Here is a 22,016-nt window from a genome sequence, read left to right on the forward strand (position 1 = left end):
CAGTGGTGCCCTGGGGAAGAGGCGCTGGCTGTCCACTCTCTCTATTCCTCTTAATATCTTGTACACCTCTATCATGTCTCCTCTCATCCTCCTTCTCTCCAAAGAGTAAAGCCCTAGCTCCCTTAATCTCTGATCATAATCCATACTCTCTAAACCAGGCAGCATTCTGGTAAATCTCCTCTGTACCCTTTCCAATGCTTCCACATCCTTCCTACAGTGAGGTGACCAGAACTGGACACAGTACTCCAAGTGTAGCCTAACCAGAGTTTTATAGAGCTACATCATTACCCCGCGATTCTTAAACTCTATCCCTCGACTTATGAAAGTTAGCATCCCATAAGCTTTCTTAACTACCCTATCTACCTGTGAGGCAACTTTCAGGGATCTGTGGACATGTACCCCCAGATCCCTCTGCTCCTCCATGCTACCAAGTATCCTGCCATTTACTTTGTATGCTGCCTTGGAGTTTGTCCTTCCAAAGTGTACCACCTCACATTTCTCCGGGTTGAACTCCATCTGCCACTTCTGCATCCTATCAATGTCTCTCTGCAATCTTCGACAATCCACAACACCACAACCTTTGTGTCGTCTGCAAACTTGCCAACCTACCCGTCTACCCCCACATCCAGGTCATTAATAAAAATCACAAAAAGTAGAGGTCCCAGAACAGATCCTTGTGGGACACCACTAGTCACAACCCTCCAATCCGAATGTACTCCCTCCACCACGACCCTCTGCTTTCTGCAGGCAAGCCAATTCTGAATCAACTTGGCCAAACTTCCCTGGATCCCATGCCTTCTGACTTTCTGAGTAAGCCTACCGTGTGGAACCTTGTTAAATGCCTTATTAAAATCCATGTAGATCACATCCACTGCACTACCCTCATCTATATGCCTGGTCACCTCCTCAAAGAACTCTATCAGGCTTGTTAGGCACGATCTGCAATTCACAAAGCCATACTGACTGTCCCTGATCAGACCATGATTCTCTAAATGCCCATAGATCCTATCTCTAAGAATCTTTTCCAACAGCTTTCCCACCACAGACATAAGGCTCACTGGTCTATAATTACCTGGACTATCCCTACTACCTTTTTTGAACAAGGGGACAACATTCACCTCCCTCCAATCCTCTGGTACCATTCCCGTGGACAACGAGGACATAAAGATCCTAGCCAGAGGTTCAGCAATCTCTTCCCTTGCCTCGTGGAGCAGCCTGGGGAATATTCCTTCAGGCCCCAGGGACTTATCCGTCCTAATGTATTTTAACAACTCCAACACCTCCTCTCCCTTAATATCAACATGCTCCAGAACATGATGAATAAACTCTTCTTGTGCTTCCAGCCAGGTACAGGTATCGATTTTAACTGATGTTTCAATGACAGACTCTGCCATCTTCATCAACAATGATGCCTGGGCACATCTTGCTCAGTGGTATTTTGTACCTCTGTAGTCTGTCCCTTCTGATTGGTTAGTCCTCATCCAATTAGGTTTCTGCTCTCCCATGTTCACGATCGAATTCCAATTCTTACTTAGTGAGTAAGAACTGGAATTCGATTGTAAGCAAGGTGGAAGCTCTAATTCAATGGGTGTTTAGTGAAACCTTCTCTCACTACTCCCTCTGGTGGTACTTCTTCCTCCCCTCCCCCACCTTCTTGCTTTGACTTCTCATCTTTTTTCCAGTCCTGATGAAGGGTCTCGGCCCTAAACAGCGACTGTTTACTCTTTTCCATAGATGCTGCCTGGCCTGCTGAGTTTTGCTTGGGTTTCCAGCATCTGCAGATTTTATCTTGTTTGTGGGGCCATGTTGACAAAGCACTTGCTGAAGTCTACTGTCCTGCCTTCACTTATCCTAACAACACACACAAAATGCTGGTGGAGCACAGCAGGCCAGGCAGCATCTATGGAGCAACATTGTCGACGTTCCGGGCCGAGACCCTTTGTCAGGACTAACGAAGGGTCTCGGCCCGAAACGTCGACAGTGCTTCTCCCTATAGATGCTGCCTGGCCCGCTGTGTTCCACCAGCATTTTGTGTGTGTTGTTTGAATTTCCAGCATCTGCAGATTTCCTCGTGTTTGCTTCATTTATCCTCTTGGTTACCTCTTTTAAAAAAAACTCTGCGAAATTTGTTAGACATGATTTTCCACACACAAAGCCATGCGGACTATCCCTAATTAGTTCCAAACGTTGATAGATCCTGCCCCTCTAGTAACTCGCCCACCACTAGTGTCAGATTCACCGGCCTGCAGTCCGCTGACTGCTCTCGCACATTTTAAAACATGAAGACCTCACATTCAACAATTCAACCAGGCGCCGGCGTCCCATCACCGTACAAACTTTTCCGCTATCTCTTATTTCTATACTTGTTAAAGGTCCAGTCCTCAAACGAGGCGTCACCCGGGCAACGCATTCCAAAGTGCGACCCACAGCCAATCAGAAAGACGCATCCTTTCAAGTTTTGGCCAATGAGAAGCAGAGAAGAGATATTTGAAAGATTCGCGGGGAAGGAAGTAGAACTGCAGACTCCGAGAAAGCCAGAGCCGGGAGGGAAAGCGAAGCAAGGGCCGGATCGTCAGCGACCCAGAGCCGGGGCCACATCCTCCGAGTTGGGGAGTTTCACTGCCGGAGGCCAACGAGCGATCCGGGATCCACCAGCCACACTTAGAGAGCGAGCAGCGAAGCTTTGAACCCGCTGTTTTCCCGGCTCTTGCTGCTGGCCATGGCTTTAACCCGCCGGGCTGTTGTAAGTGTCCAGCGAAGCTGTTAGTTCACTGGGCGAAGTTAGCTCTTGCTCCCCCCACTCTCTCCCCCCCCTTCTCCCCCCATTCTCCCCCGTGTATGGTAAATTACTTATAGTGCACGCTCCTTTTACACCCACCCGCAAAGTACTTCTTCCTTCCGGACGGCCCTGGTCTTGATGGTTCCAATCGTGCCGAACCTCGAGTCTTTAAATCCTTCCTATCTGAGCAAGATCCATTTTTCACTGCTATTTCAACTTTCGGTGTAGGATCTTTTTAATCAGATGTCTCTTTCAATATGGTTTCGATTTTAATGTCCTGAGTGTTTCGCGGCAAATCTTAGTAATTACGCATTTAAAGGTAACTTCTGCTTTAAACACTTGTGTGTGATAAGGTATTTGACCGCTAGCCCACGTTACCAAAGGCTCTTGCCACCCTCCCTCCCACCCCATCCTCACGGTTATGTTTAGGTACTGTAGTTAGAGCTAATTTGGTTTGTGACTTTATGGTACAAACTTCAAGTTTACTGATCCAATCACGTTGAAATCCGCGTCTTTTCCGATGATTCTACCCACTCTGGTCTTGGTACAAAAACTTGGACCTCTACCTCTTTTCAGTTTACCACCACTACTGGGTTGCCCTGGGCAGCACTCAGCCTCCTCATCAGCCATTGAAGTCAAGAGTAAACCCTTCCTTTTATAATTCTACTTGGCCTTGTACTTTGACTCTGATTCCGAGATGGAGACTGAACCCTTGAACACTACTTCACTTTTCTCACTTTAAAAATGTGTATTATTTTTTGTTTTTATACGATCTTTGATCTATTAAATATATGTATACTGTAACTGATTACTTATTAAATTTTTTTCACTCTGCTACATTATGTGTTGCATTGAACTGCTGCTGCTAGGTTAACAAATTTCAGGACACATGCCGGTGATAATAAACCCGATTCTGCAGTTTGGGTATTTAACATCTGGTTTTTAATCACTTATCTGTAACTAGGTTTGCTGATGTTCCTCTCGGGAGTAATTCTGCTATTAAGCATAACATGGGAGGGCACGGTTTTGAGGTGCTTGGAAGTAGGTACAGAGGAGATGTCAGGAGTAAGTTTCTTTTTACGCAGAGAGTGGTGAGTTGGCGTGTGGCCTAGTGGGTAAGGCATCGGACTAGTAACCTGAAGGTCACTGGTTCGAGCCTCAGCTGAGGCAGCGTGTTTGTGTCCTTGAGCAAGACACTTAACAACACATTGCTCTGCGACGTCACCGGTGCCAAGCTGCATGGGTCCTAGTGCCCTTGCCTTGGACAACATCGGTGGCGTGGAGAGGGGAAGGCCTGCAGCTTGGGCAACTGTTGGTCTCCCATACAACCCTGCCCAGGCCTGCACCCTGGAAACTCCAGGCGCAGATCCATGGTCTCTCGAGACCGACGGATGCCACCGATGGTGAGTTCATGGAATGGGCTGCTGGTGATGGTGGTGGAGGTGGATACAATAGGGTCTTTTAAGAGACTTCTGGATAGGTACAAGTATATGGGTAACCCTAGGTAATTCCTAAAGTAAGTACATGTTCGGCACAGCATTGTGGGCCAGTGGGCCTGTATTGTGCTGTAGGTTTTCCATGTTCATCAGGTCTGGTTCCATACCCACCAATGTTGCTGATTTCCAACTAGTTTTGAAAGTTTGCCCTGATCCATAGACACCTACGGCACTTGAGTTACGCAGCTGTTTACAGTTCTAGTCTGAATATAAAGGTAAATTTGGGGCTCTTAATCAGTATAATCAATTTGTCAAGTCACCATGAGCCCCGGGTCTTCCCCCCCCACCCCCCCAACACACACACAATCCTACCTCAGCCTCTACTATCCTTCCTTGACTAGAATTGGGGGGGGGGGGGGCAGGAGACTAACTGGCTATTGGCATTCTTCTGCAGTACTTTCTAATTGAAAACCACTAGACAGTCATTTAACAAGTCATTAAAAAGCAGAGTACTTCACTGTAGTAGAAATGCCTCGATGCTATTGGTTGTGTTTTCATCATAAACCTTTCCACAAATACTAACCTGGGTTCCAGCATCTACAGTTTGATTCGTTTAGTTTTGACCATTGATCTAAATTGAGGAAGGGTAGGGAGAAACTGGTCTCCATTTAAGCTCTTGTATTTTTTTTTTAATGTTAGGCTCTTCAAAACTTGGAAAACATGGAACCAGCGTCTAATCTGACTGGGGCATCCTGCCGGCCTGCTTTGGGAGATCTGGCCAATTGCGTTGTAACTCGGGGAGCTAAGCAGGTAAAGTGTCCTTTCAACAGAACGTGACACTGGCAGTTCATCCAGATGTTAACTTTGTCTTTTTGTTTTGCAGAGAGCTAACAATATGAAGCTGTCCAAACCGGTGTCCAAACCAGTGTCCAAACCTGTGGTGTCCAAACCGGTGTCCAAACCTGTGGTGTCCAAACCAGTGTCCAAACCGGTATCCAAACCTATGGCGTCCAAGCCGGTATCATCCAAACCAAAAGACAATGTTTTGCACAATAATATCTTAAAACCTGCTGTTCAGCAGTTGAGACCAATGGTTCAAGAAGTGACATCGTGTGTTCAGGAGCCAATTCCTGAGGTATGAGAAACGCCCTTTATTTCTCTCTCTTCAATAAAAGCTAAGCTGTCCCTTGCTTCCATTTCTATTTTCTTTTAAAGGTCCCTCTCTCTCCAACGCCTATGGATGTGTCAATGAAGGAGGAAGACCTCTGCCAGGCTTTTTCTGGCACGCTATTGGAAATAGAAGATATTGATGCTGAAGATGGTGGTAATCCTCAGCTGTGCAGTCAATATATTAAGGACATTTACAAATACTTGCACCAACTTGAGGTTAGTAGATGCCAATGATAAGCAAGTCCTCTTCTGAATTTAATAAGAATTGAATCAATGGAAATGTGATCCTGACTTGGTTGAGTGAAGATGTCATCTTGAAAAGACATGGGAGCTAAATTAAGCTGTCTGCTCTGGCATTCCATCATGTCTGATTTATTATCCCTCTTGTTGCTTGAATGAAATTGCCGGAGGGATTTACTGGTAGATACAAAGCTGCTTCTTTATTCGACAAAACAAGGTACAGCAGGCATCATATGGAGACGCTTTCAGTGGAAAGGTCTGCTGGCCCAACGTGGGGCTCAATATTTATTTGCTAAACGCGAAGGACAATTCCATATTTACAAAGTATAGACAATGCTTTCTTTTTGAAGCTACATACAAACTTCACATCTTCTGCTTCGCATCCATCTCACAGATGCCAGCAGTGCCTGGACTGGGATCCACAGCTTTTAGGAATGTATTGTCCCAAACTGAATCAACAATACATTATCAAGGAACAGAAGACTGGTAGCCAAAGCCATTTGCTAAATGTAATGACCTAAACTCAAAAATCACTCTTAACACCTCTCAATCCCGTTCTCCTGCCTTCTCCCTGTAACTTTTAATGCCCTAGCGATCAACCTCTACTTTAAATATACTCAGTGACTTGGCCTCTATAACCATCCATGGCAATGAATTGCACAGAGTAAGAGTCCCTTAAATGTCCCTAATGTAACAGCCTCTTCATTCTACTACCACCCCTGGCAGTGCATTCCAGCCACTTATCTTTAAACCTTACCTAAAAATATACCTACCTCCTGACATCTCTAAGCATACCTCCAATTAAGATGTCTTGAGTATTAGTCAATGCAGCACTGGTGGGGGGAGAAAAGTGTGCTGACTTTCCATTCTATCTATGCATCTTTAATACTTTGTGTCAAGACTCCTTATGTCCTGCTTTGCTTCAAAGGAAAAAGAATCTTCTGTCATAATTCAGACAGCACTGGTAAATATCCTCTGCACCTTTCCTAATGCTTCCACATCCTTTAGTGAGATAAATGGAACTCAAAAAATTGTGGTCTAAAGTGTAGTCTAGATACTTTCATCAAGCTGAAAGCATTACCTTGTGGTTCTTGAACTCAGTCCCCTGATTAATATTGGTCAACACACCAAATGCTGCCAGAGCGTGGTAACTTTGAGGGATCTATGGATCTGGGGCCCCAAGATCCCTCTCTTCCTCTGCACTGCTAAGAATCCTGCCATTAAACTTTTCCTCACATTCAACATTTGACAATTTTCTGGATTGAACTCTAACCTGTCTATGTCCTGCTGTCACCAACCTTTGTGTAATCTATGAAATTACTAACCCACCCTTCAATTTCCCATCCAATTCATTAATAAAAATCACAAACAGGGGTCTCAGAATAGATGCCTGCAGAACATCAGGGTTATCCCTATTACCTTGAACAATGGAATAACATTCGCCATATTCCAAAAACTCTGGTACTACTTCTGTGGCTAGTGAGGATATGGAAATCGTCAGTACTCCGGAAGTTTTGCATTACTTCCTGTAGTAACTTGCTTTCAAGAATGCTTCATCTCATGTTCTCTATTTAATGCCTATTTATTATTCTTTCTTTTCCTTGTGTATTTGCACAGTTTGATGTCTTTTGCACTTGGGCTGAATGCCCAGCTAGTGTGGTCTTTCATTGATTCTATTATGGATTTACTGAGTATGCCCGTAAGAAAATGGACTTGGGGTGTTGTATATAGTGACACATATATACTTTGATAATCAAATTTACTTTGATTAAATCACGTCTATCCTCATGCTTTTCAAAAGTTCAAACATTGTCTCTTCAGTGCCTGTTCTATGCTGACCTTGTCCATCAAAGTCCTTCTCACTGTGAATGCTGAAGCAAAGCATTCAGTAAGAACTCACCTATCTCCTCTGCTCCAGGCAAGTTTCCCTGTTATTGCTGAGCATTCCTGCCCTCCCTCTAATCATCCTGTTATTCATTTATATGTTGAGTACCTTGGTTTTCCCTAAACCCACTTGCCAAGGCCTTTCCGCATCCCCTTCTAACTCCCTTAAGGTCCTTCCTGGCTACCTTGTAACTCTTGAGTCCTAAACCTGTGCTTCCTCCATTTTGACTAAATGCTCCATCTCTTATCAACTATGGTTCCTTCATCCTACCAGCCTTTCCTTGCCTCAATAGGGCAAACCCTTTGCAACCTTCAAATATTTTTATGGTTTTATTTATTTTTTGGGGAGTGCTTTTCCAGTCTGTGCTTCTTGCCTAATACAACTGAATGTTTTTTTTTCCATTCCATCTGCACTTATCTTTGTCCATGGCTGTGCTAAGGGCCAAGTAGTTATGGTCACTGTTTCTGAAATGCACTCCCACAAATCTGCCACCTGACCAGGTTTATTACCTAGTACTTTGTATGGCCTGTCCACATACTGTTCGCATTCTTTTGGGACATAACTATGCTCCATCTATGCCTTTTTCATGAAGGAGGTGCCAATTATATTAGGGAAGTTGAAGTCACCTTTGACTTTAGCCTTTGTCTTTATACCTTTCCAAAATCTGCTTGCTTGTCTGCTCTTCAATATCTTAATACTATTGTGCTGCCTATGGATTACTCCCAATTGAGTGCTAGCTCCCTTCCTGTTTAACGTCCACCCACATAGACTCAGTAGACAATCCTACCATGATGTCCTCCTGGTCTACACTGTGACACTGCCCCTGATCAGCAATACCCTTGCCTCCCTGCTATCCTTTTGAAACATCTAAACCCTAGAACACCAGCCAGCCCCTATCCTTGACAACCAAGGTCACAACATGATTCCACGTACTGATCCATGCTCCAAGCCTGTTCTAGATACTTGCATAAAGAAAATACATGAACCCATCCAACTGATTGCATTTATAGCCTATCCACACTTTCAATCTTACTAAAGGCTAGAAAGCCCAGCCATCTTGCAATCAACACCTCAGATTTGATTTTTACTTGCCTGCCACATGGAGTCCAAGTATAATAGACTAACATGATAGATGCTTTTCCTCAGACAGGTTACTACTCATCCTGCCTGCTGGAGGAAGAGTAGCTCATCACTCACTTGTCTGAGATCTTGAGTAGAGAACTGGCCAACACAGGATACGGGCAAGGTTTCTGTGGAGCGGGGTACAGGAGAAGCTGAATAAACATCCAAGCTGGTGTGTTGGGGAGCAACATGCACCTCTTGGTCAACCTGTTAAATTGGCTTTAAATTCATGGGTGTTGTGCCCAAAGCAGATCTTTTGATCTGATTAATCAGTGTTGTCACATGCATTGAGTGCTGACTATCAATTAGAAATTTGGAATCAGTTTTGTTCAACTATTCCTAGCTTTACCATGACTCCCTGCCTGAATCTTATTCCAGCTTTTGTTTGAAGTCCTTGAACTGAGAGGTGAGGATTTAATCCCAGGCGTGGAACACGTTTCAAATCAAAGTTGAAGTAGATAGAGATGATAAACTGGAGATGAATGGTAGATGCTGAGATCTGGAGCAAGGGCCAAGCCAGCGAAAGAACTCTGCAGATCGGCCGCGATGGTGGCAGGGGAAGGGGTGGTCAATGGTGTTGGGTTGTGACCTGCATCAGGACCATAAGAGGGAAAATGGCCAAGATACAAGTGAAAGAAGTGATCGATGGAACTAGATTGGAGTGCAGGAGTGTTAACCCCAGCTGATGGTTAGTAGCATGGCAGTTGCAGGAAGGTAAGGCTACAGATGGAGGATTGGGGAGCCTGATGTGAACAATATGGGCAGGTTGGAATACCTAAACTCCTCTCTGAAAGAGGGAACCTGGTATGAATTTTACCATGCATGTGTTGGGTCCATTCCATCTGCTCAGGATATCAATGCAGGAGAACTATCAACCTGTCAGCCTAACATCAGTAGTGGGGAAGATGCTAGAGTCCATTATTAAAGGTGAAATAGTGGCATATCTAGATAGCAGTGATAGGATTGGGCCGAGCAAGCATGGATTTACCAAGGGTAAATCATGCTTGACTAATCTATTGGAGTTTTTCGAGGATGTAACCAGGAAGTTAGACAAGGAAGATCCAGTGGATGTAGTGTACCTTGATTTTCAGAAGGCATTTGATAAGGTCCCACATAGGAGATTGGTGGGTAAAATCAGAGCTCATGGCATTGGGGGGAAGATATTGACATGGATAGAAAACTGGTTGGCAGATAGAAAGCAAAGGGTAACAGTGAATGGGTGTTTCTCGGAATGGCAGGTGGTGACTAGTGGGATGCCACAGGGCTCGGTATTGGGACCACAGCTGTTTATGATTTAGATGAAGACATTGAGAATAACATCAGCAAGTTTGCTGATGATACTAAGCTGGGTGGCAGTGTGACATGTGATGAGGATGTTAGGAGAATTCCAGGTGACTTGGATAGGCTGGGTGAGTGGGCAGATACTTGGCAGATGACGTTTAATGTGAATAAGTGTGAGGTTATCCACTTTGGGAGTAAGAACTGGAAGGCAGATTATTATCTGAACAGTGTAGAGTTAGGTAAGGGAGAAATACAAAGAGATCTAGGAGTCCTTGTTCATCAGTCACTGAAGGTGAATGAGCAAGTGCAGCAGGCAGTGAAGAAGGCTAATGGAATGTTGGCCTTTATTACAAAGGGAATTGAGTACAAGAGCAAGGAAATCCTCTTGCATTTGTACAGAGCCCTGGTGAGATCACACCTGGAGTATTGTGTACAGTTTTGGTCTCCAGGGTTAAGGAAGGACATCCTGGCTGTAGAGGAAATGCAGCGTAGATTCACGAGGTTAATTCATGGGATGTCAGGACTGTCTTACGCAGAGAGGTTAGAGAGACTGGGCTTGTATTCGCTGGAATTAAGGAGATTGAGAGGGGATCTGATTGAAACATATAAGATTATTAAGGGATTGGACAAGATAGAGGCAGGAAATATGTTCCGGATGCTGGGAGAGTCCAGTACCAGAGGGCATGGTTTGAGAATAAGGGGTAGGTCATTTAGGACAGAGTTAAGGAAAAACTTCTTCTCCCAGAGAGTTGTGGGGGTCTGGAATGCACTGCCTCGGAAGGCAGTGGAGGCCAATTCTCTGTATGCTTTCAAGAAGGAGCTAGATAAGTATCTTGTGGATAGGGGAATCAAGGGATATGAGGACAAGGCAGGAACCGGGTATTGATAGTAGATGATCAGCCATGATCTCAAAATGGCGGTGCAGACTCGAAGGGCCGAATGGTCTACTTCTGCACCTATTGTCTATTGAGAATCCCAGGTTAGCTTGAGTCTGAGTTCACTAAAACTTGCTGCCTTCTGCAGCATTCAAGAGATGGAAATCTGTCTGGATGAAGTGCAGCCTCTTCAACAATCAAGGGTGAAGCAGTTCACTTGATTACGGTTCCACACAGATCCCTGCAGCTACTACTAAGAATGATGCAGTGCCCACCTAAACAGACTCTCTTCCCAAGGCAGCCACCCCATTGGGACACCGAGGCTACCCTAACATGGTACATGTATCAATATTCTCACGCTGCTGGTTGTCAATTGTAGCCCTTATCCAACCATAATCGAGTACCTTCTACCGAAGGATACATTCAGCTGTTGAATCCTGCCTGTTTCCCTCCCGGGTCAAACCCAGTGAGAAAATGGGGTGGTGGCTACCAGCGGAAAGCCACATTACAATCATAAAGACCACTTGCAGTATGAGCTGTTGTTTCAAATGTTGGCTGGCGTGTGCATTTGACTTCCATCTCCCTTGGTGCTTGGTTTTGCATAATTCTTGTCATTTTCCTTCATGGCAGATGCAGCAAACAATCAGACCTCATTACCTGGAGGGGCAAGAAATAAACGAACGCATGCGGGCCATCCTGGTTGACTGGCTGGTTCAAGTCCATTCAAGGTTCCACCTGCTCCAAGAAACTCTCTACATGACCCTGGCTATAATGGACCGTTTTCTACAAGTAAATGCTGCAACAGAGATGGGATAGTTTTGTAGTGCCATGTGCATTTGTATCATGTTCTGAACTTCACTGGGTCAAATAGGTTTGTGAATTGATCAGGTGGTTTGGATGCTTTCCTTACCAAACTAGAAAATATGAACCACATGAACACCAATGGTAATCATCTGGGCACTGGGGATGAAGTCAATCACTCATGGTTATGGGCTCTAAATCTAAATGTACTGAATAGCTTGCTACACCTCAGCCATTGGAGGTTGCACGTGTACTTGCGTGATTGTTTGAAGACCATGCTGTAATGGATTGTCACTGCACAAATTAACAAACCACTTGTGCGCAATTAACCTTTCCATTGTACCAGCCTTCCTTTGGACAGAATTGCTGGCGTTTGCAGATTTTGTTAAGATACCATTTTTGAATGTATGACTTGACTCTTAATGGTGGTGGATTTGGAGCTAATTGTATTGGCAGATGTGATCTTAAATTGGATGTGGTCTTGGGGCTATGAAAGTGAGTCTAGGATCCACCCCATGACACTCAGTCACGAGAAGTCCTCATTACTCTCGATGACTTATTGTGGGGGTATCAGCTGTGATCTAAGTGGCACAAGGCTAAGCTAGTGTCTTCATTGTCCTCCTGAGCTGAGGCCCACACTAAAGTTTGAAGGCAATTCATTTATTTTGTGGGTTTGAGTGGTGGTGTGTTTCCTGGATGGAAGTGGCAGGGACAGTTGTCTCCATCTTCACTCCATATTTCTGGCAAACACCTTTAACTTGTCCTAGAAGAAAGATCGAATGCTAAAAGAAGCCTGTTGAATCTGTCTGATTTGGAGTTGTTCTTCCTGACCTTAATATTTGGCCATCCATCTTTTCAGAGCCAGCCAGTTTCTCGGAAGAAGCTCCAGTTAGTTGCTGTGACTGCCATGCTGCTAGCGTCCAAGTACGAGGAGATGTATTCACCTACCGTTGGAGACTTTGTTTACATCACAGACAATGCATACACCAAGGCCCAAATCAGACAAATGGAAATCCTCATTCTCAAAGAGCTTGAGTTTAATTTGGGCCGTCCACTTCCTCTGCATTTCTTGAGGCGTGCTTCAAAGGCTGCTAATGTAAGTACAGCAGCTGGTGTCTGACTTGGCTACAAACACCATCTCAGCATCAGATTTTGGACCTAATTTTAATTTGATCATCATTTCACAATCTTCGGTTTGGAGAAGCCACTGCTTTAAGTGTTTTTATTCTGATAAGCAGGTTGATGCTGAAAAACACACCCTTGCCAAATACCTGATGGAGCTGACAGTTATAGACTACAGTATGGTGCACATCTACCCTTCTGAAATTGCTGCAGCTGCTCTTTGCCTTGCTCTCAAAGTCCTGGATCAAAGTAAATGGGTAAGTTTAAGCAACACACACAAAATGCTGGTGGAACGCAGCAGGCCAGGAATACAAGGTGTTGTTCCTCCAACCTGAGCGTGGCTTCATCTTGACAGTAGAGGCGGCCATGGATAGACCTGATGCAGACTGGGAGACTGTGTCACTGAACACCTACGACCTGTCCGCCAGAGAAAGCAGGATCTCCCAGTGGCCACACATTTTAATTCCACGTCCCATTCCCATTCTGATATGCCACACTCAGGTCGGTGGAACAACACCTTATATTCCATCTGGGTAGCCTCCAACCTGATGGCATGAATATTGATTTCTCTAACTTCTATTAATGCCCCTCCTCCTCTTCTTACCCCATCCCTTATTTACTCCCCCCTTTTTTCTCTCTCTGCTGCTCTCACAATCACTCTTTGCCTGTTCTCCATCTCTCTCTGGGGCTCCCCTTCCCCTTTCTTCTCCCTAGGCCTCCCGTCCCATAATCCTTTCCCTTCTCCAGCTCTGTATCCCTTTTGCCCATCTCCTTTCCAGCTCTTAACTTCACCCCACCCCCTCCTGTCTTCTCTTATCATTTTGGATTTTCCTCTTCTCTCCCCCTCCCACTTTCAAATCTCTTACTATCTTTTCTTTCATTTAGCCCTGACGAAGGGTCTCGGCCTGAAACGTCGCCAGCGCTTCTCCCTATAGATGCTGCCTGGGCTGTTGCGTTCCATCAGCATTTTGTGTGTGTGTGTTGCTCGAATTTCCAGCATCTTCAGATTTCCTCGTAAGTGGGTGGGTTTGCTTGGGTTTTAACATGTTTTAATGTCTGTATCTACAGTTGTATTCCCATGGATTTGCATTTGAGTGAACGCTTAAATGCCACAGACTTGTCAATCCAGGGCCTTCAGTGGAAGGCCTGAAGTACCATTTCCTTTTCTTTCCATGCCTTAATTATTTTGGGAGAATTGATGCTTTAATTGGCCTTAACACCTTTCCCTGTAGTTTGAATTTGACCTAACCAAATGGTTCCCATTAGGGGTGCCATTTTACATGGGGTATTGGCAACAGTGGTTTGCTTGAAGATTTCACAGTGGGTTAAGGAGACCTTGAAGAGTGGGGACCATAGCTTTTATAAAATCTAGTACTTTACTCCCACTTGCCACAGTAGAATTTGAGCTACCTATCTAGAGATGGGAGTTTCCTGTCTATTCTCTTGGAATTAGTTTGTCACTGCTATAATATTGAAGAGGCCTGGACTATCTAAGTTAATAAATTTTAACATCTAGATTGTACTTTTTTAGACTCCAGTTCAACAGTACTACACTGGCTACTCGGAGGAATCCTTGCTTTCGACTATGAAACACATGGCCAAGAACGTGGTTAGAGTGAATGAGGGGCTCACCAAACATGTTGTAAGTACAAACCTAATTGATATTTTTAAATGGAGCATCTTCCTGAATGTAATGATCTTTGTTTCCATCTTAGGCTATAAAGAACAAATACGCAAGTGCGAAACTGCTGAAAATAAGCACAATTCCTCAACTAAAGTCACCAATGATCAAAGAGCTTGCTGCTTCTCTATTGTAGCCATCAGAATGGACACACTTTCTTTTTGCACTTTTGGAGACTATTAATGGATCGCTGCTATTTTACACTGTTCAGAAATGTGAACTGTCGTACATCAGGTGCTCTGTGAACTTCGTCTGTTTTAGTCACTCCAATATGTTTTCTGATCTTTACCTTCAGCTCTTGTAAGAGTTTCCCTGCATGGTCAGTCTCATCAGCGATGGACCCAATGGTTACGACACTTGATCATAACTAAAGTATTGGGAGTTTAATGCTTTAAACATATGTAATATTTTATTGGTCTAAAATTGTGCCTCCTGTATAGATTATTTCAGTAAGAAATTAAAACTTCTAATTTTAAGCTTGGGTGATTCTTAAAATACCTTCCATGGTTGGAGCACTTGCTTTTGGTGTTCACCTGTAGAATGTTTTAAATACAAACTGCCAAGCCAAGATTGGCTGCATCTTAATCAGTCGTAAAATATTGGCTACTTGATTTTTTAGGTTTTGAACTTGATACTTGAATTGGTTATAGAGCCATATATTTCAGTTTTGCAGCCTAGTAGTTCATCATGTTGGTAGTAATTCAGTTTTGGTGAATATGGCCAGTCAGAAATTGCATCATGTGTTAGTGTTCAATCTACAAGTGCAGAATGGAATTCAATTTGCCTATCTAGCTGAATTAATTTGAAATTACAAACTGGGCTAGACAGAATGAAATTTGTAACGGGCAGGGCCCGTCAAATGTTCAATTTATGACTGGGTTGGAAGGGAATCTAGTGCACTTTTCCTATTAAACAAGCATCCAGTGCAGATTTTAATCCAAACTGTCTTAATTTTGCAATTATTTCGGTCATTCTGTCACTATCAATACTAAATTAATTTGGTTTTGTAAGAAAATCAGCAAAGCTAGTTGGTCAAGTTCATCTTTTGCTTTACAGTGAAAATTTTGGGCATTTGATTCTTGTGGTATTGCTGGATATTAAGCCTGAACATATAAGATTTATACTGTACCATAATTGCTTTGTTTTCTATAGCCATAAAATCCAAGTTTCATTTTGTGCCAAATTGGTGTAACAGGTTTAATAAACTAAACATTTCATAAAATTTAAGTTGTGGAATTTTGAAACTCGGGCTCAGATACCCAAACGTAAGTGCTTCCTTGAAGTTATAAATATGAGTTTGGGATGTAATAATGACTTGTACTGCACCGAGACTGCTGTTACCAGCGACAAAGCCTTCCTCCTTGCTCGAAGACGCTCAAAGTAAAACTGATGCTCTTAATGTGAAGCAGCCTAAAGGAAACCAGGGATATTCTTTCTCAATAGATCCTTAACTGGAACTGGCAATATTTATTGCCATTAGTACTTAGCTTAACTTCAAAGCTACGGCATCTAAAACTGTTCTTGCCAGCAGCTCCAGAGCTTCACCAGTAACCTGAAGTTGCTCTAAGTGTTAGCCAGTGAGCATGGCTATATACTGTGGCAGGAAATGGTATTACAGCTGTTCACATTCATCCAGGCTCTGGGCATAATCTTAATGAAATGTAAGTGACCTTTTCATTACAGAGCCATGGATAGTTAACAACTCCTTGATGGTTGTTACCCTGAACATGGACATGAATTATTGCGGCAGATGTAAAGTGTCTTCATCTCTACCTTCCTGTCCACAAATAGTTCAAAATCTTTAGTCGTGGAGAAACTTGCTGGTTTGCAGTTGACAATGTTTAATTAACGAGTCCATTCATTTTGTACCTCAAACCTCCATCTGATCTCCACCCTCAATGGGTGTGAACCGATATCCTTTCCCACTGAGCCAAATGGGACACATTGGGTCCAGTACATTTTGGCCCAATTTGGTAGATACCCCAATTAGCCAGAGTTCAATAGAAAGTTAAGATGTAAAAAAAGTAATTTGTTACTCAGTTAAGCAATAGTTCATATATTTAAACAAAATATAAAACAAATTAGAACACTACCAATACCTCAACTATTAGGAACCAAGTTTTAAAGTAATGAATGTAGGAATTGTGCTGCTGTCTTGATTAATTGTACAGACCCCATTTCCAGAAAAGTTGGGATATTTTCCAAAATGCAGTAAAAACAAAAATCTGTGATGTGTTAATTCATGTGAATCTTTATTTAACTGACAAAAGTACAAAGAAAACATTTTCAATAGTTTTACTGACCAACTTAATTGTATTTTGTAACTATACACAAATTTAGAATTTGATGGCTGCAACACACTCGACTAAAGTTGGGACAGAGTTAAAATAAGATTGAAAAGTGCACAGAATATTCGGTTTGGAAGACTCCACATTAAGCAGGCTAATTGGTAGCAGGTGAGGTATCATGACTGGGTATAAAAGTAACGTCCATCAAAGGCTCAGTCTTTGCAAGCAAGGATGGGTCGTGGCTCACCCCTTTGTGCCAAAATTAGTGAGAGAATTGTTTGTCAGTTCAAAAGGAACATTTCCCAACGCAAGATTGCAGAGAATTTAGGTCTTTCAACATCTACAGTACATAATATTGTGAAAAGATTCAGAGAATTCAGAGACATCTCAGTGTGTAAAGGGCAAGGTTGGAAACCACTGTTGAATACGCGTGATCTTCGAGCCCTCAGGCGGCACTGCCTAAGAAACAGTCATGCTACTGTGACAATTATAGCCACCTGGGCTCAGGAGTACTTCGGAAAACCATTGTCACTTAACACAGTCCGTCGCTGCATCCAGAAATGCAACTTGAAACTGTATTATGCAAGGAGGAAGCCATACATCAACTCTATCCAGAAACACCAGCGAGTTCTCTGGGCCCGAACTCATCTCAGATGGACTGAAAGACTGTGGAACCATGTGCTGTGGTCAGATGAGTCCACATTTCAGCTAGTTTTCAGAAAAAACGGGCGTCGAGTTCTCCGTGCCAAAGATGAAAACGACCATCCTGATTGTTATCAGCGAAAGGTGCAAAAGCCAGCATCTGTGATGGCATGGGGGTGCATCAGTGCCCACGGCATGGGTGAGTTGCATGTATGTGAAGGTACCATTGACTCTGAGGCGTATATTAGGATTTTAGAGAGACATATGTTGCCATCAAGGCGACGTCTCTTCCTGGGACGTCCATGCTTATTTCAGCAGGATAATACCAGACCACAATCTGCACAGGCTACAACAGTGTGGCTTTGTAGACACAGTGCGTGTGTTTGACTGGCCTGCTGCCAGTCCAGATCTATCTCCTATTGAAAATGTATGGCGCATCATGAAGAGGAGAATCAGACAACGGAGACCACGGACTGTTGAGCAGCTGAAGTCTTATATCAAGCAAGAATGGACAAAATTTCCAATTGCAAATCTACTACAATTAGTATCCTCAGTTCCAAAACGATTAAAAAGTGTTATTAAAAGGAAAGGTGATGTAACACAATGGTAAACATGCCTCTGTCCCAACTTTTGTTGAGTGTGTTGCAGCCATCAAATTCTAAATTTGTGAATATTTAAAAAATACAGCTAAGTTGGTCAGTAAAACTATTGAAAATGTTTTCTTTGTACTTTTGTCAGTTAAATAAAGATTCACATGAATTAACACATCACAGATTTTTGTTTTTATTGCATTTTGGAAAATATCCCAACTTTTCTGGAAATGGGGTTTGTAAATGAACAGTGCAGACACCTCGTACAGACAATGGACTACCTTCATATAATGCTTTAGAAGTTTGCATCCTCAATCTTCATTTTTATTGTAAAGTTCAAGATGATCATCAGTACCTTCTGTAATTTCTAACTTGGAATAGTGAAAGCACTTCATTTTCACTGTCATCTCCATTTCATGCTTGAAACCCGTGAATATGCCAGTTCTGAAATGTCCTGCTGCTTAATTCTTGCCAATCATTGTTTTTTGAGCACAAATGCACATGGCGTATGGCTACTTAATTAACTGATTGCACCAAGTATGGTGTAGTGGTTAAAAGCCACCCAAGAGCACATGTCTGATGCTAGTTAGAAAGTTTGTAAACTGTCTCCTATCCCAAATAAGTGGTGTAGCATTCCAAATAAACAAAGGGAATCCCAGGTATTTTGTTCTTTAAGAGTGGTCTTAAATAAATGGCTGTCTCAATTCACTGTATTACTTGTGTCATAATCAATTGTTTTAGATCTAGGATTTGTTTGCGTCTATGCTTATGATCCTTGCTCTAAATAGTCCCTTGGTTTTTATGAACAATTTGTTAGCTGATTGGCAATTAATTCTATTTGTAATGCAACATTACAATTCTAGCCACAGGGGACTAAGGAAGTTGGTTGGTTTCTGTCCTTTCCATTTCTTTTCCCTTCCCTTCCTCTCCATTAGTTTGCATAGCTTGATGTCACATCCTGCACTTAAATTCTCTGCAATTGGAGGTCGAGTTGTACTTTTTGATTCCGACCCTGCTGCTCATGGATCTCAAAGGGACTCTTAAATCTCTCTATTGTATCGGCAATTACACACTGGCTCTTCAGTTGTGGTTCAACAGTAGAAATCTATACAAGAAGGGTCCATTTGATGGTTTTCATGACTTGCGTAGTAAGTTATTGTCCAAATTACCGTGTCAGCTCAACAATGTGAACTATTTTGTCACCGGTGTGATGCAGCAGTGTGTTATTCTTGCTTTCCAAAGCAGGAATCAAGGACCAAATCTCGAAAGCCAAATGCTTCTACTGTTTCATTCTAAAACATCACAGCCCATGCAGGTCCTCTGCCCACAATGTGTGCTGAGCCTTTAACCTTTTCCAAGATCAATCTAACACTTCCCTCTCACATACCCCTCCAGTTTAAAAAAAAATCAGTGTCTATTTATGAAATTCTTAAATGCCCCTCCTGTATTTGCTTCTATCACCACCCGCACTAGAGCTTTACACTCACTCATCACTTTTTCTGCCGTGGGGAAAATGTCTCTGAGCTAGGGAACAAAGGAGGATGAGGTGACTTTATATAGAGGTGTACAAGATGCTAAGATCAATTGGATAGACACTCATCTTTCCCATCAAACGTACTCCAATCCCAGCGGCATCCTGGTGTCCCCAGCTCACTCGTCTTTCCCATCAAACGTACTCCAATCCGACCGGCATCCTGGTGTCCCCCAGCTCACTCATCTTTCCCATCAAACGTACTCCAATCCCAGCGGTATCCTGGTGTTCCCCCAGCTCACTCATCTTTCCCATCAAACGTACTCCAATCCGACCGGCATCCTGGTGTCCCCCAGCTCACTCATCTTTCCCATCAAACGTACTCCAATCCGAGCGGCATCCTGGTGTCGCCCAGCTCACTCATCTTTCCCATCAAACATACTCCAATCCGACCGGCATCCTGGTGTTCCCCCAGCTCACTCATCTTTCCCATCAAACGTACTCCAATCCCAGCGGCATCCTGGTAAATCTCTGCGCCCTTTACGTTTCCACATCCTTGCTATGATGAAGTGAATGCAATATTTCAAATGTGGTCCAACAAAGGTTTTGGAGATTTGCAACTTTATCTTGTGGCTCTTAAGATCAATTCCCCTGACAAATGAAGGCCAATGTACCATCTAACAGCTCTATCAACTTGTCTGGCAACTTTCTGAGATCTATGGCTGTGGACCCCATCCTGCCTTCAAATTCAACCTTACAAATTTCCCTGGGTTGACCTTCCACCTGCTACCTCTCAGCCCAGCTCTACATCTTGAAAACAATTTCTTTGAATACTGCATGTGGTTCTGTAATGTTGGTGGCGGGGGAGGATTAAAACAGCTTTGGGCAACAGTGGTTGGGAATCGGCAATGTGCTTCTGTTGTGTAATTATAACAGAAATGCAGGAAATGAGTATTAAACCAATTTTCCCACCTTGAGCAGCGTCAAACAATTCATCATAATTGTTTGTTTTGGATATATTGTTTATTTATCAATCCTACATTTTAAGAGTTTGTACATATAAATCTATAAAGTTAACAGGGTGGCCAAAGAGAAAATGCAAAGTGAAGATCTGACAATGTTTCCAGGTTCTAACAGCAAAAAAATCAGTGCAGTGGAGTATGTGTATAGACACGAGTCATTGAATTGGGTTAACACAATAAAACGGGGAAAGTGAAACATTTCTCTAACCTCAACTTTACATCAATACAGTATTTAATATGGACCAGCCACATTTATGTAATAAGGCACTAAAATACAATTGCTTTGTTTATATAGATTGGTCACCAATGCAGCCTACGGTACTCCTGAGGACCCTGCTAGAAAATTTGATAGCTTTAAATTATTTTCAAAACAAATCATCCCATTCTGTTGGGCATTTAAGTGCAGCAAACATTCCTCGTACATGAGTCAGCAGCAAAGTTCAGTGTCTGTCCCAACTCAGAACTTACTGAAGAGATAGCAGATTACTAAAATTATAAAAGAGTAAAACTATTTGGTGAATAGACAAAGCAAAATTAAGAATCCTTTACAGGTATTTTATGCAATATTCTTCTACACTACATCTTATCGAGGGGAAAATGTATAAATACAATAAATTACAGATCCTTCAGTTCTAATGCGAGTGTAGCTCCAGACTACAGATTTGTGCAGGTTCATACATTTACAACCATATACAGTCCTTGTCACTGTAGGATTGCTGACTGTGATATACTGTACTTCATTTGGTTTCTCTGTATATTCTAATAATGACAGTTTTATATCTTGGCAACATAATTGTTGGGGAACAATCCTTGCTTCCCTCGCAGTCGTCCGATCCACCATCCCGAGGGATCTATGATGAAAAGAGAGCATTGAGTCAGAACGTCAGTACATACAAATAGACCAGGACCTTGTATCAAAAGAAAAAGTCTGTCACAAGGTCAGATTGTGTATGCACAAGCTTGGCATTTATACCTTTCTAATTCCTGATTCTGCTAGAGAGCTGACACAAAAAACATTTGCATGAAGCTGTACTCTGGGGCTAAGCTCTCACCATACTATCATGTATCTGCAATGAAGCTTGCACTTCTCTGACCAACAGCAAGAGCCCACAAACAGACAACTATTAAATAACCAGTTGGTGTTTCTCTCTGTGATTAGCTGAGTGATAAATATTAGCCAGATCCCAGAGTTTTAGAACCAAACTCAGGTTTGTTATCACTGGCATAGGTTGTGAAATTTGTTGTTTTGTAGCAGTAGTACAGTGCAATACATAATTTAAAAAAACTACAAATTACAATAATAAATATATATATTTATATAAATTTAAACAAAATAAGTTGTGCAAAAAGAGTGAAAAAAAGAAAATCACATGGGTTCATTGTCCATTCAGCGGAGGGAAGAAGCTGTTCTTCAGGCTCCTGTACCTTCTCCCTTATGGTGGCAATGAGAGGAGGCCATGTCCTGGGTGATGGGGATCCTTGATGATGGATGCCACCTTTTTAAGGAATCACCTTTTGAAGATGTCCTCATTGCTAGTGCCCGTGACGGAGCTGACTGAGTTTGCAACATTTTGTACCTTATTCCGATCTTGTGCAGATGGTAATGCAAGC

At 42.8% G+C, this 22,016-nt stretch overlaps 2 protein-coding genes across 3 annotated transcripts in view; one reads left to right on the forward strand and one right to left on the reverse strand.

Moving 5' to 3' along the window:
* The first annotated feature begins 2,506 nt into the window (after positions 1-2,506).
* On the forward strand, positions 2,507-15,607 carry ccnb2 (cyclin B2). The gene is made up of 9 exons (XM_073032932.1): positions 2,507-2,743; positions 4,915-5,025; positions 5,099-5,350; positions 5,431-5,601; positions 11,419-11,577; positions 12,449-12,685; positions 12,828-12,968; positions 14,243-14,353; positions 14,427-15,607. Exons 1-9 carry the CDS (start codon positions 2,720-2,722, stop codon positions 14,526-14,528), a joined length of 1,308 nt encoding a protein of 435 aa, XP_072889033.1. The 5' UTR covers positions 2,507-2,719; the 3' UTR covers positions 14,529-15,607.
* A 4,777-nt stretch (positions 15,608-20,384) lies between these two features.
* Positions 20,385-22,016, reverse strand: part of myo1ea (myosin IEa) — a 221,810-nt gene continuing 220,178 nt past the window's right edge. For both annotated transcript variants that reach the window (XM_073032934.1, XM_073032933.1), the window contains one exon: positions 20,385-21,256. In XM_073032934.1, the coding sequence (XP_072889035.1) occupies positions 21,180-21,256 (77 nt within the window). In that variant the 3' untranslated portion in view covers positions 20,385-21,179. The remainder of the gene's footprint in view (positions 21,257-22,016) is intronic.

This window comes from Hemitrygon akajei, chromosome 30 (genome assembly GCF_048418815.1).
Source record: "Hemitrygon akajei chromosome 30, sHemAka1.3, whole genome shotgun sequence".
NCBI lineage: Eukaryota > Metazoa > Chordata > Chondrichthyes > Myliobatiformes > Dasyatidae > Hemitrygon > Hemitrygon akajei.